The sequence below is a fragment of the Watersipora subatra genome, chromosome 11 (genome assembly GCF_963576615.1).
Source record: "Watersipora subatra chromosome 11, tzWatSuba1.1, whole genome shotgun sequence".
In the NCBI taxonomy this organism is placed as follows: domain Eukaryota; kingdom Metazoa; phylum Bryozoa; class Gymnolaemata; order Cheilostomatida; family Watersiporidae; genus Watersipora; species Watersipora subatra.
Genome location: NC_088718.1, coordinates 3,562,529 through 3,585,243, shown reverse-complemented (window position 1 = coordinate 3,585,243; position 22,715 = coordinate 3,562,529). Strand labels below are relative to the sequence as shown.

The window sequence follows — 22,715 nt, the reverse complement described above, 5'->3', positions numbered from 1 at the left end:
ACAATAGTGAGACTTGATTGAGAGAAACTTACCTTAACTTACTTAAATACAATAGTGAGACTTGATTGAGAGTAACTTACCTCAACTTACTTAAATACAATAGTGAGACTTGATTGAGAGTAACTTACCTTAACTTACTTAAATACAATAGTGAGACTTGATTGAGAGTAACTTACCTCAACTTACTTAAATACAATAGTGAGACTTGATTGAGAGAAACTTACCTCAACTTATTTAAATACAATAGTGAGACTTGATTGAGAGTAACTTACCTCAACTTACTTAAATACAATAGTGAGACTTGATTGAGAGTAACTTACCTTAACTTACTTAAATACAATAGTGAGACTTGATTGAGAGTAACTTACCTCAACTTTCTTAAATACAATAGTGAGACTTGATTGAGAGAAACTTACCTCAACTTATTTAAATACAATAGTGAGACTTGATTGTGAGTAACTTACCTCAACTTACTTAAATACAATAGTGAGACTTGATTGAGAGTAACTATGTGGTTACAATTGACAATGCATGCAATGAGCAGTCATTAATTGAATTATCAGGCAGCTGCACAAGGAATATATACATAGTGGTATGCAGAATGAACTGCACCACTTAGTTCATTGACCAAATTTCTCAAACTTATTTATTATAATTGGTTGTTCCCGTCTATGTTACTAGTGAAAAAACAAATTATATGAACTATTGGATTCAAAATCTTGTCAAGATTCAGAATATCCCATCGAATAATGTGTAGGATGCCCCTAATTCAGATCTTTGCTTATAAAATTTATTTGTAATGCTAATTGAAGAGTTGTTCAAACTATATTACTTAATATAATTGAATAAAAATTGGTGCAGTGTGATCATATCTGAACAGATTGTTATCGTCAACCATGAAAAAATGACATGTTCAGAATTTAGCCTACATAATCATTCAAAAACTATTTTACAGATGCTCGGTTTAAATATTTGAAATCGGGGCAAAATGAGTATTAATTTAATATATAATTTATGGCTATTGACTAAACTCTCAATGAGTAACAGAGTAACAATATTGTAAATAAGAATAATAGTTTGCCAAGAAAAAGTTCCAGTCTATTTCCAACACCAGTGTATATTCACTATATGCTTCATGTTATACAATATATACACAAATATAACAGTGATAGCACGTTATCATAGTAATACAGTATAGGCTATATATGATGGTGGGACACGACCCGTACCTCACATCCAGCGTTAAGGAAATCAGCTATCTTAGTCATGGGCACAAAGTAGGCTATGTGAATCATGCCAGTCGTTGCAGTGCCCCAGTAGATTTTAAGGTCTCTCACTGCTAATATCGACTTTATCCTATCCTCTCCCAGCACTTCCTGCAGGAAAAATAGACCAACACTGACTTGCGCGGTCCTCAGTGTCATAGATGTAAGACGCGTGGTTGAGTTACATGGTGAATTATAACAATGATAAAAAACAGTCTTTGACATATCACATCAAAAGTCATGCAGTAAATAAAAAATATTAAAAAAATCAAGGCATTTCTTAATATCACGTATGTGACGTGACTAGATAGATCCGCAGCACAAGTGTAGTGAGCTGTTTAACGCGATGATGTTTAAATTTAGCATACCATGCAGCGTCACCTTCGCCAACCACAGCATCAAGAACTGCATACCTCATGAAGCTCATTCATAAATTCATAAAAAAGTTGAATGAAAACTACAATGAGACCTTCAACATGAAGCCACTGTGAGAAAACAACTCCTTATTAAGAGTGTCTAGAAAATAGACAAGGAATTTCAATGACCTCAATCAATGGTTGATTTCGTTAATCATCTGACTTTAAAGACAACCGACAGCAATAATAAAAACACAACTTTTAATACACATAGCCTACATATTTTCAAATGATAATAAAAATACAATTGATCTAATATATAATAGTGGTTGGCTGGATATCACTCGATAGCTACCGTATGACTAACATATAGTCATGTGAACAGGCAGAGAGTCAATTGACCTTTTAGGCAATGGGTTGAACTACATGTTCACGCATAACAGTACATAACAACCATGTCCCTCACATGGTGATGTTAACCATTTATGACAGATGCATGACCGACCCTTCACTTTGTAAAGAAGAAACAACTAAAAAATGCATACAACGCCACAGCGCTTGTACGTTCAGACTATTTCTCTGAAGCTGAAATTAAGAGAAAACTAGGTAATGTTGAGCTGTGTTGAATTGGGTCTTTTTAATTATCATTATCCAAAGTTGGGAATCTCACAGTAATGAGTTATCATCTCCTGCACTTGAATAAGCTGGGTGCATATGATGTAGGTAGGCTATAAGCAACTGGCTGCATATTGTTATATATTTTCTGTATTGAAGATTGATGAGAAGTTTAACGACATCTCATTCGGTATGTTCAATCAGCCATTAAAGGTACGCACGTGCAAATTATCATATTTTTACAAGTATCAGACTGGCTCATCATCATCATCATCAGAGTATCACCTCAGCTGTGAATATAGTCACGAGAATGAAAGAAAAGACTTTCTCTTTAAAGAAACCAGAATTATTGCCAAAAGTTTTAAAGCATAAAAGATAAAACTTAAATGTGACCACTCAGATGATCCAATATGCACATGCTTCCCTATAGCTATTGTCGTCTCCTGGAGTCACACAAATCAATAATCAATTAGATTAATCTCTTATAACAAGCTTGATCAATCAGCTATCCCTGTGAATAGCAGTCCACAAAACCTGAGCGTTTGTACATAATACCTACTTATACATTGGCCTTTATACATAGGAGTAACCAAGTTTTTGCAGACCACATTTAATGTCATTCATGGTGATTTTTGATAATCATTTTGAATGCCTGAAGACAATATGAAATATTTATTAAATTTGATGGTGGTCCAACATACATCAAGCTGGTAAATTTGGAATTAGCTAAGTGATGACAGAGCAATGAAAAGATGATACAATTTAAACAAACCAGACGAAATGAAGATATTTTAACGCATGCGCAATGAAAACTTTGTGCATTTATTAGATCAACCGAAAATTGAACGCTAAACAAAAAGGAAATAGCTTCAACACAAATATCATTAATAAGTACTCTGGCAGCATCTGTTCAATCACAACCTCTGCCTACCAATTATATCCCTAAATGCTAGAAAACTGACAATTTAGGACAAAACTTCAGGTTTTGTCTCTCCTTCAGGATGAAGAGTTGAACATTTACAACGGCATGCACACACCTGTTAGGAAAGACTGTGACGTCAATAAGGAAAAAATAAGTGACTATGTTCAGTGAACGCCAATAACATGCCTTACTTGGAGGTTTCTTGAGATAAGTTCATACTTCTGGTCCACAGTCAATCCTGCCATAGTCTTTTGAGCGTAAAAAGTAGTCAGGTTTCTTTAGAGGCAAAGGCTATTAAAAACAGGAAATAGATAAATTATTTTCAATGGTAACCATCATGTTAATGTCTTTAATGACCGAATACAGACCTACTGACAAAATAACTGTTTAGCTTTCATATAAGCACAATATCTGCACAAACGCAAAACTACATGAACGGCATTTGAGAAAGGGAAAATGAAACTAAAAAAGGACAAAGCTGGATATTAACTTACCAACGTTGATTACAAATTGAAAAGGTTGTATAAAACCTATCAGCGCTTACAATGGCTGGGAGTTCTTTTTAGTACACAGCCTTAACTCCGCATGCACTAAAGCTAAATACACTCTGGTCTGATTCAAATGCCAAGGGCAATATTTGAAGTTAGTAATGCAACAATGAGCAAATAGATTTGACAAATCAGATGATCCTGTATGCACATACTTCCCTATTGCTATTGTCTTCTCCTGGAGTCAGAATGATCAACAACCAATTAGATTAGCCAATTACAAAAGGCTTGACATATGAACCATCCATATGAATAACCGTATAGAAAACCTGGATATTTGTACATAGCATCTACTCACATTTTCACAAGCAATAACATAGTACATAATGCACTGAAGTTTGAGTACTAAAGAGCTAGTTGAACTCAGGAAGTTGATCCAACCATAGAGTTATTTTCCCTAGAGTGATAACAGTGCCTTCAACAATTTTCATTTAACTCTTCAACAATTTAACCAATCCCTACGTTTGACTAGCACAAAAAAGAGGCGTGGCCTAAACGCTCCTTGTTGGCAAAGGAAGCGCTCGTGTTGTTATCGCTCTAGGTGAAGATAACTCTATGGATCCAACAGTGCTTGCTGACAGTTTCCTATTCTAAACACGCAAACAACCTTTCCATAGCTTCACTGTGATAACTTCAATATTATAGTTCAACATATTTTATCTACACTTCTCCAATCAACATCCTTACTCGCTGTACAGTATACTAACTTTTTCAAAATATGCCAATGAATTTTCACTTTTTCAGTTACTATACACAGAGGTTTTTTCCCGGCCTGCTCTTTTCTCCTTTCTAATATAGGCCTATAATAATTAGTGATATCTAAATAGAAAAAGGTTAAACATTTTATGGATACCGCTGTCCAATGCTGCACTTGGTTGAACTGCCAATTAGGTTTAAGTGAAGTTATTTGGAAATCCTTTTATAATCATAATACATGTATTACACACATATCTAATAACGCAATCCCATTGCATTGACTTTTCACAAACTTTCAACCACTAGGATATTGTATAAGTATAAGAAAATGATATGATAGATGTGCTAAGGATGATGTGCAAAAGGGTGCAGGCACACTATTTTGCACTCATGGCAATATCATGGTACAATCTCTCATAAAACATAAAAATTATATAAAAGATAATGTTAAGTTAAATCATGTCTAATGTCAATTAGAGTAAATTGAACCATGTATTCTTATCATTCGCTACTGAACCCTAGGCATCACGGAGCCTACACTACACTGAGCCTACTATGTGGTGGCCTACTCAGTGTAGTCATGTCTAAAGCCAATAAAAAGTCAAAACAATAATGCGTACTTGAAAGCTTTTATTGTATTTATGCACAAAATCACGGTCTAGAAACCTTTGATCTTGATTCATACTGCCATTAAATAAAAGGGCGTTTCAACATCTTAGACAACTAAGGTTAGATAAACAAACAATAAGGACATATCACCTTTCGGATAATAAGTGCTATAGTAGACCATTCGTGCTATTTAAAAAAATGCTGTACGGACAACGACAGCATACTTGATAGGCGTAATTTCGATTTATAACAACAAGGCATATTTTCTCAATCTATCCATGTCCGGAGTTTCTTAAATTAAATGTCTACATTTTGTATCATATATATATATTCAAATTTCTTACGTGGCACTAACAAAACATAAAAAATTTGACAGAAATCAAATGTTGGGCAGTCTCGACGTTTCCCTAAAATAAAGGAGGCAACACACTCATATTCTATAGCCTGTTTATTAAAAGGGCTTTTGTTATAAATGTTGGCATTGACATTCGGTTAACTCTCTAACTTTTAAAGACTGGAATATAAATGCTCATTTGATAAATTGCGTTGTACAGAATAAATACATTCGAAGCCTAAAACGAAAACAATACCTTTGTTTTCACAAAAGCTCTTCAGTATTACACATGTGGCACGAGAAAGTTTTCAATATCTAGAGTAAATCCTTGCGTCATAGGCTTAGCTTACGGTCGGAGTAAGCGCCGAGATTAATAGAAATTTAGCATGGCATTCTTACTAATTGAATCGTGTGAGGCTTTATAACCGTAGCACAAGATAATTTTACGGGCGTTTTCAAGTTACTCCTATCGTTATAGAATCGAGCTAGAAATCTTATTCGGTTGTTGTTCCGTCGCTTCCGGTAAGAACATTCTTTCCTCTGTTAAGCTGTAAGTTGATTATATTACGCTAACTGTAACGGACAATGCTTTTTGTCGTTGTTATTGCGAATATAATATCATACATGCTAACATCAGATGTTAAAGGGGTAGCATTTTAGCTTCAGCGTTCAATAATTGTGCCAATAAATCGTTCTAAATACGCTTGGCTCGAACAGTTATTTCTGTCAACGCCTTTAGTATTTTATTACAAAATCAAGCTTTTTGTACTAAAAGTGTATCATTTTGATGGGAAAACAGTGATGAGTGCAACAGTGTTTTTACCATGTGTGCGCGGTTTCAAGCAAAACAAACATCAGTGGTGGATTTTCAACAATATGGAAGGATGTTTTAATAAGCTGGCCCACGGGTGTTCCATTTAGAAGTTGCTGAAGTTTGATATATAGCTTATGATTTTATGCACGCGCTTGGAGTGTTAGTAGATCTCTAATTTTTGCTCACTATAGTTCTCATGTATGCGTGACATGCAATATTTCTGTAATTCTGAGCACAAAAACTGCTTTAGGTCTACTGCAGCGTTTTATTGACAAGTTACCGTGCCAGATGAATAAACATGCACACAAATAGACTGGTTATTGAGGATTGTTGGTGGCTAAATACTGCAAGGCAGTAGGTTGTATCTTAGGTATAGTATATCCTTTTATGAAGGCAGCCCTAACCTGCTTCTGCTGTTCAAATACCCGATGTTTCTGAATTTGAAAAAAATAAAAATGTTTAGCGTGCAGCAGATGGAAGCAAATAACTTCTACCATTTTTTTGTTTCTTGATAGAATGTATGTTTTACCTTTTATCGATTGTAGCTATATTTCTTTGGTTTGGGTGCCATATTGTTGGTATAGAAACAAAAAGCTGGTTGGACTATTTCTTATTGCTTGTTTAACAGTAAGATAAAATCATTTTTGCTATAAAATTAATAGCAAAAAGGGTCGACCGACATTTGTGTTCGATTGCATAAAAAGATCGCGAATGGACATCCAAGTGTTTATTATGTTGCTCAGCAACACATTAACTGCTTTATGATTGAAAATAGCAATAGGAGTTGTGGTGCCCATTCAGCTTTTATAATATGGGAAAGATGCTGCAAGACCTTTCTGTAGCAATACCAAAACGTACCCAAGTATCAAAAAATATTTTTCTGCCTCAGACAAGATACAAGTTGAATAATCATGATCTAAAGATATGTTATATAAAATATAATATTACCATGAACTCTTTTTTATGAAAGACATGACAAAAGCTATTATTACAATATTTGTCATTTTATTACCATTATTGTGTTACAGAATTTGAATGATCGAGCTCAATTTTTGGTTTTGCATAAACCTGCTTGTGACTCCAATGTTAAGTTGGTCACTTAACTCTGAGGCTAGGAAATGAGTAATTTAGCATGGAAATAATACAACTACAAATGATTGCGGTATTTTGTTAGGTCGGTTGTTATACAAGCAAGGGGCAACCTTTTGCTGACTTGAAATAAGTTGCTAAACATAATGTATTTTGTTAAATTATGCGGTAAAGACATTGTGATTTTGATGAAAACAATATACTCATATATAATACTGCAGTTGATTTTTACCAAAATTGGATGTGCCAATGAGAACCTGATCGTATAAATAGGTACAAATTATTTTAGTTTGTATTCAATTAGGCAGTTGTTAAGCCAAAGTTAAAAAGAAACACTCGAGTTTAAACTGTCAGTTTTGGTAATGCTCGACTAAATGCAAAAACTCCATACAAACAAGAGTGGACAATAGTAAACAAGAAACACAAAACATGATATTATGACTACTCTGTTTACTCCTAACACAGAAGTTACTTACAGTTGTTCAGTTGGAACTATATGATGATGTGTATATAAGCATGAAGGTTCACAACTTGTTTCTTTGGATAAAAGTATGAGTTCGCCATCATTAAAGAATAGAGAAAGCATAATATTATTATGCTTTATTATTTATCTTGAGGTGTTGAATGGTGTTTTAAAAAAAGAATCAATGAGATTGACCAACCAGAAGCTGAGATATAGCCAGCCAAACATAGGTCTACCTAAAAACGAATCGGAGGAAAAACCCTTAAGCATGAAGGTTCACAACTTGTTTCTTTGGATAAGAGTATGAGTTCACCATCATTAAACATGTTTTTACTTTCACCAGGTGAAACTAGCTGATTTTCTGTCGTGTTTTAAAATACCAGTAAGTAATATGAAGTATAATTTTACCATGCTGACTATAAAAGTAACTCTATTTATTTTAAAAATTCATATTTATACACAGATCGTTTTTGGTTGATAGAGGAAATTAGAAATGCGAGTGAACATTTTCAATTAAGTTTAGAGACTATGTTTTTGGCATTTTGTGTATGCTTAAATATTATATTGTTTGGATTGCTAATGCTTTTCATTTCAAGGGCACCTGTTATGCTTGTCATACAAGTTGGGCAAATTGTTCAGGTGTTTCAATTGACATTAATATTTAAGACTAGCAAAATTCTGTGAGATGGTTAAATGTTCGTGTAATGCAATAGTGCTACTAAATATGTACGTGTGTACGTGTACAATAACACAAATAATCAGTTGCTATAAAATGAACTCTAATAAACAGATTAGAAAATGTATCATTTCAAAAGCATTGCATTTACAGAAATATAGGAGCTATGTTCAAATCAAGAGCATCTCCATTCTCTAGATATAAAGAGTATAGAGATAGATGTAGGCTTAAAGAGAAATATCATTTTTGTGATAGACATGGGAGCTTTATGATAGACCCAGTCCAATCCTGTGATTAGGTCATCACAGATGTTAAGTATTACCTATTTTTTGCCACGAAATTTCATCTCTTAATAGCAATGGATCCCAAACCTCCTGATGAGCCAAAAGGCAAAGATAAGGGAAAGGGAAGGCCTTCACAACAGAGGCCATTCTATGAAGTTCCAAGAGATGTGATAACTCCTGCTCAGATAGTAAGCAAAGCCAAACAAGAACTTGAGGTAGGTTTGTCTTCTCAGCTGCATCTTACTACAGGAATTTTAAAACGAAGGATTGTAAACGAAGCTTAGATTTCAGCCAGTTTAGCGACTCGGACCTATTAGAATCTTTAAATTTTACAATTGCTATCAACTATTGCAGTATTGGCAATATTAAGTTTTTATAGTTTTAATTGTATATTTATATTATATATTTTTTATTTATAAATATGCTCGCCGAATCCCGGCATTGCACGGGTAATAAAAAACGGCTTATAAACCGTGTCAGGTAATGTAGTTGCCACTGGCTAAGTTAACTAATTAACCAATGGCAAAGTTAGTAAATTGGCTAAATTGAGTAACTTAAGCTAGTAATTTAAGCTTGTAAGTTAGTAGCATCACTGTATTAAGAGCTGTGAAGCCGGCTTGTAATCGTTACATGTGATGTTACCTGCTAGTATCTTCACAAGCGCTTCAAGATTGCGCATTTTATCCGATGTAATTAATATGACCACAATTATTCTGTTGTATAGCATTGTAGCCACTTGGCCTAGTAGATAGAATGTTTGCCTGCAGACCAGGAGGATGTATGTTCAAATTTAGTGCCAAACAGATTTTTTGGTCATAAAACTTTATTGCTAAAACCGAACACGCAAATTACAAACACTGAAATTTATATATATATAGGTTTATATGATAAATATATTTGTGCTTAACCAAAAGTGAATATGATCACAGGCGTCACATGATCTTGGAAGGGCTTCATCTTTTATATCATTCTCCTCTGGTTCTTCTATCCCCGAGTGTTCCACGTGGCTGGTTTGTACGTTGGGTATCCGACTGGCGGCATATTTGAAAAACACAGCCGTTTGGCTGAATGGTTTTAGCTGTTACATCCTGTTGGTTTTCACCACAGTAGTAATATTTTATGTAAACATAGTGAATCGCCAGTCCAAATTGAAAATATGGCAGTACGCGGATTTTCTCTCACAGATGTCACTGTTTTCATATATTGTTTTTCCATCATTCTTTTGAGTGAAATTGCTAGTAAGATATGGTCTGTCTGCCAGAAGGATGGATATTTCATAGAATGCTTAAAGACTTCCTTTGTTAGCAGGCTTGTTTACAAATTACTCATACTAATGGAAATGGAGGAGCCTCCGGTAGTAATACAAGGAGAACTAGTTTGTTATATTTATATGCAATATTTAGAGTTGTCTATTTTTGGATCTTTTCCGTCAGCTTTTATGCGCTAGTCAATGCTGTTCTCCCACCAATACGTGGACTCAATGCACACTTGCTGGCAAGTTTTCTGCCAGCATGCGTGCATTGAGCTCGGCTTTCAATCTGCATAATTTATAGTTCAACCAATCACTGAATACTACTAAATTTAATACATTGACTTGTTTTCTTATCATAATATAAATTTTTCTCCTTTTAGTTATTTCAAAGATTTCTACAGATTAAAGGAACTATGATTAAGTGTGTAGCATTGGATTGGGATGTCATTTAATACATGAGATTGATTTCTCCACTTATTTGAGTTGGCTCTTTTTTAAAATCCTTACTTTGTAACGAAGTTAACCGAAACTACAATTCAAAGACTTTTTTTGTAATGTACTGCCTTGAAAATTATGCCAAGGAACACAGCAAAGCAATTCAAAATTTATTGACTATTGTGTTAGTGCGCAGAGATAAGAGATCATTGTAGAGGATTGTAATCACGGTTTGTGATTTATATATTTGTAATGATCTACTGCTGATATCTAGGAGTGGATAATTACAAACCCATAATACCATTACTGAGTCTTTGAAATCAGCTTCTTATTTAGACATGGCAAACAGTTGGCACTTTCTTTTTGAAAGGGGTTTTTCTCTCATGTTCACTTTTAAAGGATTGATGAGTGAAAAAAAATTTGTAACATTCTGTTCATTTTATTAGCGCTGAAATTTTCAAGATTTTTGTGTTTTTTGTGTGCAATGGCAGCACCGCTTTAATTGTGCCATCTATAATTAAGCAAAGTCCTGAAGGTGCAACTGCTAGGATTCTGTTCTGGCCCTGAAAGTTTGTACAGTGATTTTACTTTAGTTTTTACTTGAAGATGTTTATGTTAATATCCCTTTTTTCTGTCAAATTAAACCTGTTTGACACTAAACTCTTCAGGCCTCAAACTGTTCAGTTTGATAAGCCTTGCAAAAAATACATTTTAGCTCTTTGATAATTTAATTTAAGCCCCACTAATTGACTTGCAGGCAAGATCAAACAGGGATAAAGCGAGGGGAGTCAGGGCTCAGCGTCCATTCACCCCTAGAGATGATGATAGAAGTCTATTTGGTGGAGGGGGCGCCTCTGAAAGACCATCCAGTACTGTTAGGTACTTCACTACTTTCATCTCGTATTCACGGAATATTTAATTTGGTCTATAATATTTACTACTGTGTACTAGTTATCATATTTACTACTGGAAACTAGTCTATCATATTTACTACTGTGTACTAGTCTATAATATTTACTACTGTGTACTAGTTATCATATTTACTACTGTATACTAGTATGTCATATTTACTACTGTGTACTAGTCCATCATATTTACTACTGTGTGCTAGTCTATCATATTTTCTACTGTGTACTAGTCTATCATAATTACTACTGTGTACTAGTCTAGCATATTTACTACTGTGTACTAGTCTATCATATTTACTACTGTATACTAGTATATCATATTTACTACTGTGTACTAGTCTATCATATTTACTACTGTATACTAGTCTATTATATTTACTACTGTATACTAGTCCATCATATTTACTACTGTGTACTAGTCTATCATATTTACTACTGTATACTAGTCTATCATATTTACTACTGTATACTAGTCTATCATATTTACTACTGTATACTAGTCTATCATATTTACTACTGTATACTAGTCTATCATATTTACTACTGTATATAAGTCTATCATATTTACTACTGTATACTAGTCTATCATATTTACTACTGTATATAAGTCTATAATATTTGCTACTGTACCCTAGTCTATTATATTAACTTCTGCAATTAAAACATGAGGTAGGCTGTTTACTCTTTTAGCATTGATACTCAGCTGGCAGAAGATTTAACGTTTGATTTCGATCGCTCACGCCCCCCTTCTACTGTATCTGGAACTGCTGCCGACTCTGGTTTGTCCGGTGTTGCTGGCGCATATAGTTCATCTTACCTGTCTTCCGGCTCCTACAACAAACTTCCAATAGATACAAACCCGTCAGTAGGCTCCTCTTCTCACCGTCCACCTTCTACAAGTGGCACCCGTCGGCCAATCTCAGCTTCCACTGGGCGTGTGCGTTTGGAGCCATTACAAACTGGCGATGATACCATGACAGTGACAGTGAGCATTTTACTGAGAGTTCTACTAGCTGAGTTTCCAGCACTTAGATCTGTATAAATATATGTGTGTACTTTAGTTAAATGTCAGGCGTTGCCCTAGTAACAAATAAGTCTTTGGACAGAAAATCTTTTTTTATTTAACATATACAACATTTACCATTTCAACTTTTAAACTTCATATCATGAAAAAAGTGTTTTTTGGGCAGTTCAAATGAATAAAGAGAAAAAAATTAAACAACTGTGAAGGTTTTTAAACCTTTTCAAACAACTAACTTTTAAAATTCATATCATTAAAGAATTTCATATCATGTTTTGTTGAAATAAGTTAGGAGGAAAAATGAAACTAAAAGTGCTTAAAGAATAGAGAAAGCATAATATTATTATGCTTTATTAGTTATCTTGAGGTGTTGACTGATGTTCTAAAAAAAGAATCAAGGAGATTGACCCACTAGAAGCTGAGATATAGCCAGCCAAACACAGGTCTGCCTAATAAAGAATCAGAGGAAAACCCTTCGAAACTCCCGAAAACTGTGACGTATAAAATCGACTCAATGTTCATGTGCCGGAGTTGCGCACTCTTACCGCCGTTACGTATAATGATTGTTTTGGCTACGAGATGTGAAACGCTTCTCGCGATAGTAAATAATTTACAGACTAGCTCTGGTTTCTCAAGAAAATCAAGCAAACATTGTGTGGTAAAGGCATTTGCCCACAACCCCTCGCCGTGATTTTTCAAAACAGAAGAGCAGATTTTGACTATTGGGCGTCAAATTTTAACTCGATCTCCACGGATATGCTCCGAAGATCCTCTGTTCAACGAACGGCGCGTGTATAGTCTATATGCGACATCCGCGATTGCAGTTTGTTTAGAATACGAAATAGGAATGGGACTTTTTGTTGCTTCATCATTTTTCTACTGTGTATCTACTGCAGCATTCAGTTGATTTTCATGATTATCGTCACTGTTAACAGACTGTAAGTTCACTACAGCCATAATCTTAAAAAGAAAAACTTGACCGTGCTGCTCTTGCTGTAAGAAAAGAAAACGATAACTATTGATTTGATTTTTCTATTGATCTATTATCTTATCTATGATTATTTTTTATGATTAATATAATAATCATAATGCATATTATACAAAATAATAATATAACTGCATATAGAATAAATGATGTAACTAATATAATTTGTAGAAAGTGATAGCAGAATGTTGCGAAATAATAGATGCGTGTAATTATTTATTCTAAAACTAATCTACACGTCAGAGGGACTGGTTCGGAATTCTCAGAGCAATGATTGTTAGGCCCAATTTGATTGTTCTATACTTCCAGGGATTAAACCAATTAAAACGCCGTGATTGTTATAGGAGAGCGCATTAGTTGGCTTAATTGACCAATGACACACAAGTCGATTTCATACGTCATATATTGATGATTACCAAAACACTTGTTTTTTGGTAGACCTGTGTTTGGCTGGCTATATCTCAGCTTCTGGTTGGTCGATCTCCTTGATTCTTTTTTTAGAACATCAGTCAACACCTCAAGATAAATAATAAAGCATAATAATATTATGCTTTCTCTATTCTTTAAATATAAATGTGAAATAATTAGCTGGTAATAGCTAAATTAAGTCTGTTTGGCTACGATTACAATAAAAAATGATTTGGTAATAATAGAATTAATACAAACTTAGAAAACAAAATCTAAATCCTGAATATGTTGAATTAATAATAACAATTTTTGCCTAGAAATGGGTGTGTGTGTATAAAAAAGGTTATTATTCCACTAGATATTCATCAAAACTTTGAATACGACGATACTGGTACCTCTCAATACTGGTACAAACGCAAAAATGAGATATCGTAGTCTTTTTCTGACTGAGCGGAGAGCGAATGTCGAGGCTCTTTCTATGGACGTAATACAATTGTCCGTGGGAAAAAGATTGGCATTGACAGCAATTTTTAGCACGTTAACCAAAAATAGTTGAAGAAAACACAAAAGCATTGCTTTCCATAGCGTTAATAGAGTTTATAGTTTTTATTAATACGTTATATAGCGTGTGCATACGTTATACAGTATATGATAGCGTCTTTGATCAATACTCCTTGTTTAGCTCGGTGGTAGTGCATGAGAATATATAACTTGTGGTTACAAATTACGGAAGTTCAAACCCACCAGAATGTGAAATTTCAATTCCAATATTTTAATAGCTATCGCTGGACATATCAAAGGACAGACGACCAACATTTAAATATATATACGTACATAAAAGTGTGTATTGTCTATCAATAGTAAATACAATATACTGTATTTATATTTGTTCGCTTGTATCGGTTGTTTCTGGTTTTTTATATCAATACAAGAACCAGAAACAGCTGATTACAAACAAACAAAGATAATAACAGGCTGTATGAATTTAGAGATTTAGATTGAATATTCAATTAAATACAGATATCATGTGTAACAGTGTTTGAAAGATGCAGTTACATGTATTTGCCAAAAGCTGTCATCCAATTATAGCGGACTCCAAGGCTCATAACCAACTACAGAGTCGTAACCGAAACCCAAGTTTCTATATTTGTACTGATTTTAGATTTTTCTGTCATTCATTTCACAAAAATAGTTACAAATCCTCTACTAATAGAGATTGTACTTTTTATCTTGATTATAGCATTCATGAGTGCTGATGGCTACTGCAGGAGGCATGTAAATGTTACATCGTACGAATGCGTGAAAATCTAGTTACAAAGTCGGAGAATTGTTTTTGTTTTATTAATGACGAGGAAGAGTAAAATTCTAAGTTCTGAGTTTGGCCGCTTTAATGAAAAATCGCATCATTTCTTGTACTAAAATGAAATAATAGATTTTCAAACTGTTATTTTAAATGAAAAACTATAAATCCTTTGATTGGATATTTGTGTACAGTATATTTACGATTTATAAATTCATGAATCTATAAAAAGAATGAGTTTGCATTTGCATTGCAGATGCATTGAATTTGCATTGCAGATGCAATGCATTTGCTTTGCAAAGCAAATGCAATGCAAATGCAATTTTATTCTTTCATGTCATCAGACTGTTTCATTTCTATTTGTTCATATTTAAAATTCCTATATGTAAGTTGCTATACAATGAGCTCTCTGGATATGCTATAAGTGTCATACATTGTGATTTATTTTCAATCCTCAACTTTCATCGTGGCATTATTCACATTGCTATTTACCCTGCCAGCCCCCGAAGAGTTCACGGCCCCCGTCTGGTGATGTCCGGCGAAGACACAAAGTTTTAACAAAGCCAAGTCCGTCACAATCTGACAGCACTGCACCATTAGAACTGGCTGCGGCCGCTAGGTCAGGGTCATGTGGTGACCTCAAGGAAGCATCTGATAAGGTCAGAACAATCAATTCTGTGAGTTTTAATTGTCAGCTTGTAGTGTTTAGGCATTTAGACTGATGGTCACTAGCTTTGGTGGTCTTGTTTAACAACGTACTTGTTTAACGTATCATATCATTGATATGTATGTAACACTGTAAGATTCACCATCAGTTTGCTTTGGGGAATCCTTCTGCATCAGATCTGTTCATTTCCCGTCTCACAACTTATCAAGTAGCCCGTATATTGCCGTAAGCTTCTTTCTCCTGACTTATTTCATTATTAGGCAAATGTGCTTGTGTCTAAAACTCGGGTGTGAGATGCAAAGGTGATGATTTACCCAATCTACTAAGAACTAAGGAGAGACAACTTTCCAAATCCTTCAGTTACTTAGTCCAACCTCTAGCCTTTGCGATTTTTAACATGCTTTTTAAAATATTATTATGCAGCATTTATGATGATCAAAAAATTAAATCATTAAAAATAGATGATTGATCGCGACCCGCTATCATTTAATGTTTTTGCCTCCGTCATTGCTCAAAAGTTACTTCGCATTGCTGTTTCCAATACATACTAATACCATGACAGTCCAGTTGGTCTATCAGCATGACAGATCGTCAAGTGTAATAACTATCATCACAATAATTCTAAAATGTGGCAAGTTGCTTGATTGGTACAGGTGTGGGAGTTCCAGCCTGCTAAGCTGAATGTCATGGGTTCGAATCCCGTAGGAAACCATCCTTTTTCTCGCAACCTTCAACCTTTAACAGTTTTGAACAAATATGGTTCTCATTGTAGGTAAGATATTTTTTTGTTAGATGACATATAGCAGTTCACTTCCAAAATAGTTAGCCAAACCTTTCTAGATGTCTTTACTGCTTACAAGTCATCGCGTCTGATGAATTTAAAGTTTTATAATATGTTTTTGTCTATTATTATTACTAAAATAAAATGATTGTACATCCCTACATAAGTAAAATTATCAAATAGCGACGAAGTAAACACAAGATTAGGCTATGTCTGCTCTGAAGACCATCTAAAATGAGTCTTAGTAAATTCATATCCAAAAGAGAATACTTATAATATGAGCCATGTCTGTCTGTTTGTTTGTCGGAAACCACAATTAGAAGTTGAAAACAAAAGCCTACTTTCAATGGGACTTAAATTTTCAACCTGGTTGATCGACACTCCAAAACCTGCACCAATCGACCACTGCCTGCCTAACATAGCTGAGTAGTCGTGCGGATAGCTGTGATCCTGCTTCATCAGCGCACCTGATGACCTCACAGCGCTCAGAGAGGGTACTAGTCTATGATAGATATGCTTATCCTAGTGTATCCTCATAAAAACCCTGAGCTTAGAAACTGTTCTTTATTCACAACTAGCTGTGCTACCGGGCGTTGCCCGGGTAATAAAAAAGTTTTTTGGACAGAAATTTGATTTGTATTTAACATACAACAACATTAAAACGACTATACAAAAGGTTAGATGTAAATGTGAAATAATTCGCGAGTAATAGCCAAATTAAGTCTGTTTTTCTACGATTACAATAACAGATGATTTGGTAATGATACAATTAATACGAACTGAGAAAACAAAATAAAAATCCTGAATATGTTGAATTAATAACAATTCTTGCATAGAAGTGCGTGTATATAAAAAATGTTACTGTTCCACCAGAAGCTATCCATCAAAACTATGAATACGACGATACTGGTACCTCTCGATACTGGTACAAATGTAAAAAGTGAGATATCGTACTGTCTTTGTCTGGCCGAACCGAGAGATAATGTCTAGGCTCTTCCCACAGAGACGATATAATTTTCCGCGTGAGAAGAATTGGCCTTGACACCAGATATAGTAATTGAACCTTATGAAAAATATTTCTTAATATGGGCATTGTAACGCCCCTATTGAGAAATATTCAGCGTGTGCCATAGTTATATCTATTATTATATATATTATTATATATATTAGTGCATCCAGCTATAATAGCTGGACGCACTAATATGTACACACCTACATATATATACACACACCAACACTGAGAAATATATATATATATATAATGTATATATATAGAATAGTAACAACGAACAGACCCTGAGTTTTTTTGTGAACACTCTACAAATTTCATCCCTAAGACACATGGTGATGCTGGGAGATTTGTTAATGTGTAGTTAATTGAAGCATTTATTGTTGGGCTTTTGGGTTGTGGAATGGATTAAGCTAATTACAGTATATTTTTCTGAGAATATTTGTTTTTACATGCGAGAATTTTAACATATGAAGCCAATATTGGAATGTATCAACTTCGCATTCTTGACTGTCTGTAGCAAAAAAGCTTTGATCATCATTGCGATGTTTCATGCACAAGTCTCAACAATAAAATAACTACTACTCGACTTGCTCTAGTGAAACTGGTTCTTGGTCATGTTAAACTGATACCTAATTCATTCGATGTGTAGGTCATTCCTGATTGGTTATTGCGACGTAATAACTATTTCAAAGTAAACTCGAGCTATTTTGATTTACAACTGGTTGGTTGACTAGTTTTTGATTGGTTCAAAAACTGCTCTAAATGATCAGCTGATCAAGCTTTAGTGAAATCTGTCTTATTATTGGCTAGTGTGGAGCCAGTTCTATCATTTTTTATTCAACTAGCTATGTAATGGCTATTATAACTGAAAACCTTGACAGAGGAGCGTGAAATTTGTAACGGCAATATTGTGTAAATTGATAAATCATGATTAATCAAAAATCTTGCATTCTGTTCTGGCTAGTATGGTGCAGCTCTATCTAAGTCTTTTTTCTAACTATTTGATGATCAGCGTATGTACCGGGAAAAAAATATGATACTTTACTCGCTTCATTCGGTGAACTAAACTACATGTACATTTGCACCGCAAGCAGGGTGAAGGCCAGTGAGTTGACCTTCAGGAAAAACTGCTGGTAAACATGACTAGCCACAAATTTGGTAAGGCTTCGCGCTATCTCACTCTCGAGTGCCCGTTACTCGAGTAACGGAGTCACTTGACTGGAGTACATGTGCGATGTTTGTATTCCAATCACTATTTTCATACTTGTAGGAAATTGATGTTAGTTTGTGCCTTGGTTTAGGTACATTAAGCTACACGATAGTTAATTATTTGACAGTGGATAATTGTGTGTGTCAATGCATTTAAAGCTAAGCCTGAGATCTTTATAAATAGTTTAAGTAAAGCTTTAGTAAGTAGTTAAATAAAGTCTATAGCCTGCCATAACCAAATATGTTCCTTATGACGAACGAGTTTGATATTATGTTAGAATATTTCATCAGGATAGTTTGTGTGTTGTTGAAATACTAAGTGTTGGTTGCATATTGTTAAAAGTTGTATGTAGAGGATAACTCCGAATTTAGGAATACTTTGAGGACTGACCAACTGCTTATCCTGTACTTTATTCTATGATAGATATTTTTTGATCTTTTTTCTAATGTGCCCATGGGAATACGAAATGAAACTACAAAACTATAATTATCTAATTATAGTTTATCTAACTATAGTATATTAATAATTATCTGCAAGCCCACATTTGATTTATTTGATTTTTCAAATGATACAAAATCACAAAATGATAAGATAAACTATCCTTCGCTTTTCGTGATGTCATTTCATCGTTGTCAGCCATCCTTATAGACAATTTTATCGTTAAATACACGAAGTTTTTGCAATGATAATTTGAAAACGATGTTTTTGTTTGCAATTTTTTTATGATAGTATCAAAACAACACCTAAAAGTACTAGTAAATATAAGAAAAACGATCGTTTTCTACAAAATGGCGGCTTTTTCGTGAACGAGCGCATGTGCAAACGACTTGCAAAAACGATGGATTTGGACTAAAGCATTTATTTCCTGCACTCCACAAAGTTCTATTTCAGCTTGTATGCCCAATGCCTATTACTAGTATTACATGTTTTTATTGGTAACAAATGGTTTGATAGAAGTACCTCGTACCCTAATTATCAGTTGCTTATCACTACTGCTGCCAGTTTCTGCGGCCTGGGCGACCTTTCTGCCTCTAGCACCTGGCCATTTAGCGATGGTGATAGGGTTATCTTTAATCAGTCAATAGTCGCTTTCCGCTTGCTCGTGTTATTAGCGCTTTCATAATGCCAATTTCTTGTTTGTGTTTTTTCCATGATTTAATCATGATTGTCGTTAGCCTTTGAGATCAACTCTAAAAAGGGGGAGAAGTAGGCCAAGTCATGCTACTAGCTCCTGGTCTTCATGCGAAGGAACCAAGGTTAGCGCAGATGTAATGATAATATTGCTTACACTAAATACCATGCATCATGCGCTTCTGCCATCTTTATCACTTTATTCTTATGAATGCCAGTTGTTTTTGCTGATTGCTTTGCTAGTGGCTTAGCGCTTATGCCAATCCTGTTCTCATATGTGAACAACTACTTTTGCTAGCATTATTCAAAACAGATCAGAAGAGTAAAGGCGTGTTTACACCAGGACGATTTGTCGGAGTTATGTTTCCGCTGAGAAAGTTGGAATGGCTTCTTGTCGGTTTATAAATTGAAATACATTCTTGCAAAGACTTTACACTAAACAAACTCCAACTATTCAATATGGGTCACTTTTAGCCAATGAAATACAACATCAGTATTCATTCTATTTTGACTATTTATCACCACCAATTGATGATGCTTGTATTTTTGATATTATTGTGAGATATGATTGATCAATTCCATGTTGTACTACATCATTGGCCGTCGTCAAAAATTGACAAACATAGTATAAAACATTTCACCAATCTTGTGTCAGAGACTGGGACAAACCCGTTTTTACAACTGTTCTTTGTTTTATAAATCGTCCTGGTGTCAACGCATCTTTAGACCAAATCAGCAGTCGTTTAATAGAGAAGATAAGCTTGCGACATAAAAATTGTTTTTGGAAAATGTTATTTTTTTATGTTCTAACTGCTGTTAACAAATTCTAGTTGCTTTTTGCGAACTGCTTGTAAAATTGCTAGCGCTATTGCAATTTTCACTTTCTAATCGCAACTGTTGGTAGTCTCCAAGACCTCCGCCCTCAAGTCATGCTAGAAGATGTAGACTAACTCAGCAGCGAGCCATGCCTGTCGCTGCCAACAAAAAGGTTAGCTCAAATAGATTTGGTCAGCTCGCTCATTATTTAAGCAAATCGCTACTTGAAAAAAAAACATTATTTTTGGCACTGGTTGGCTGTAATTGCTATGTAAATGAATAGAGAACGCTAGGCAATGCTAACTGCTGCATATAGAGAAGATAACTCCAAGGTTATAGATGCATGTAGGACTAAATAAATGCTTTTCACATGCCCGACTGCATGAAAGAAAATTTTTCAAAATTTTATCACAATACCTTCTAAGGTACCCATAGAAAAAATGAAATGAAACTACAATTTACAAATTTGTAGTTAAAATCTGTAAACCTACATGTACATTCGATTTATCTCATTTTCCGAATTTTTTATGCGTGGCAATTATGGCTGTTGGCTACAGATATTTCATGTTTGCCAGTCGCATGTCTCTGAACCACCTAGACGGAGAATTAGAGTCAGGCATCAGCTATCTGCTAGCGTTGATGTAGCAAAACCTGCTGTCACTGATAGTTCAGTGACATACACTGAAACCAGGGCTGTCGACCTTCCAAAGGTTAGCGATAAAATAATCGGGTTATTAATCTCAAAATGGTTACTTTTAATATTAACATTGTCCTGCCTATCGATGGATGAACAGTTTTAAAGTATCATTTATGATCTCTGATGCCAGCTGCCACTTTGTTAACAATTGTCCACATTGTGTACTAGCCATCGCGACTTTCTCAAGATCCATGGAGAAGGGTTCAACCGAGTGGCAATGAGCCATTTCCCAAATTTGTTTCTACCGCTTCTGGACAAGCCAGCCCGAAAGATAAGGTCAGCAGACCAGTAGAAGCGCTACATTTTTTATTTGATGCAAACCGATGTGATTATTGAATTTAATAAATGTCATCTTGCTGATTGCTGAATGAATTACTAAATGATTTTTATACTAATTGTTGCCAGTCACCAGGATGGCCGTCTGGCTTTGTTTTGCTACCGCAAATACCTGCTGCCACATGCTCCCGTTCTTGTGAAGATGTAACTGCTGCCGAAGATGAAGACCAGGTCAGCTGGAGCCTTTTTTTTGCAACTGTAAATTAATGATAAAAGTTAGTTATGCTGCCAATTATATGGCAGCATAACTAATATTCAACATCATTCGTTACTCAATTGTTAGTTGTCTTCACTTTTGCTTATTGATTTGCTTTTGGTAGCTTCCAGCAAACGCTTTTGCCAATTGCCTTTACCAATGGTCCATGCTTTTGCCAAATGCTAATTCGTTTGCCAAGCGCTTATTCTTTTATTGACTGCCAATGCTTTTGCCAAATGCTTTATAATGCTTCTGCCTTGCATAAATGCTTTATCACATGCTGATGCTTTTGCTAATTGATGATACTTTTGCCATATGCTACTGCTTTGTTAATGCCTTTGCTCAATGCTTTCGCCATTTGCCAATCATAATTATTTGCCAGTTGCCGAGGGCTTCATCTACGGACTCTTTCAGCAGATATAAGCTAAGCTCTGATAGCGATGAAGATCAGGTTTGCTCAAAGAAATAGCTAGCTGATACATCCTTGACTTGACAGCACCCTGTATAACTCCCCTGTATAACTCCCCTGTATAACTCCCCTGTATAACTCCCCTAATACCTTTATTATTTTGCTATGGCTTTAGATTCATTGATTCTTAATCATTTTTATCCCATTTTATAATTTTCACCGAGTATTATATTTAAAAGCTACAAGTGGTTTTGGGTGTAAACACGGTCACTCTGCCAAACTTGTATGCATCAAATATTTCTTCCGTGCCATTAAGGTTTCAATAACAATATAACTTGTTTTTAAGACAGTTTGTTTACCTTACCTAGTCAATACTTTTGTATGGTTTTTTGACATATTCTTAGCACTCTCACCATGTATGTGTCTCATAGTTGTATAATAAATTATTCATCTCTTTTTCAATACCAACCAATTGTAGTT

General features: G+C 34.8%; 2 protein-coding genes across 2 annotated transcripts in view; one reads left to right on the top strand and one right to left on the bottom strand.

The window, feature by feature from the left end:
- LOC137408177 (tyrosine--tRNA ligase, cytoplasmic-like) overlaps positions 1 to 5,644 on the bottom strand; it is a 28,976-nt gene extending 23,332 nt beyond the window's left edge. The window contains exons 1-3 of the mRNA XM_068094577.1: positions 5,602 to 5,644; positions 3,350 to 3,449; positions 1,230 to 1,376 (exon numbers count right to left, since the gene is read on the bottom strand). Coding sequence (XP_067950678.1) covers positions 1,230 to 1,376; positions 3,350 to 3,403 — 201 coding nt within the window. The 5' untranslated portion in view covers positions 3,404 to 3,449; positions 5,602 to 5,644. The remainder of the gene's footprint in view (positions 1 to 1,229; positions 1,377 to 3,349; positions 3,450 to 5,601) is intronic.
- Positions 5,645 to 8,745: 3,101 nt separating this feature from the next.
- Positions 8,746 to 22,715, top strand: part of LOC137408624 (armadillo repeat-containing protein 2-like) — a 45,029-nt gene continuing 31,059 nt past the window's right edge. The window contains exons 1-4 of the mRNA XM_068095215.1: positions 8,746 to 8,886; positions 11,116 to 11,237; positions 11,957 to 12,251; positions 15,481 to 15,639. Coding sequence (XP_067951316.1) covers positions 8,746 to 8,886; positions 11,116 to 11,237; positions 11,957 to 12,251; positions 15,481 to 15,639 — 717 coding nt within the window. The remainder of the gene's footprint in view (positions 8,887 to 11,115; positions 11,238 to 11,956; positions 12,252 to 15,480; positions 15,640 to 22,715) is intronic.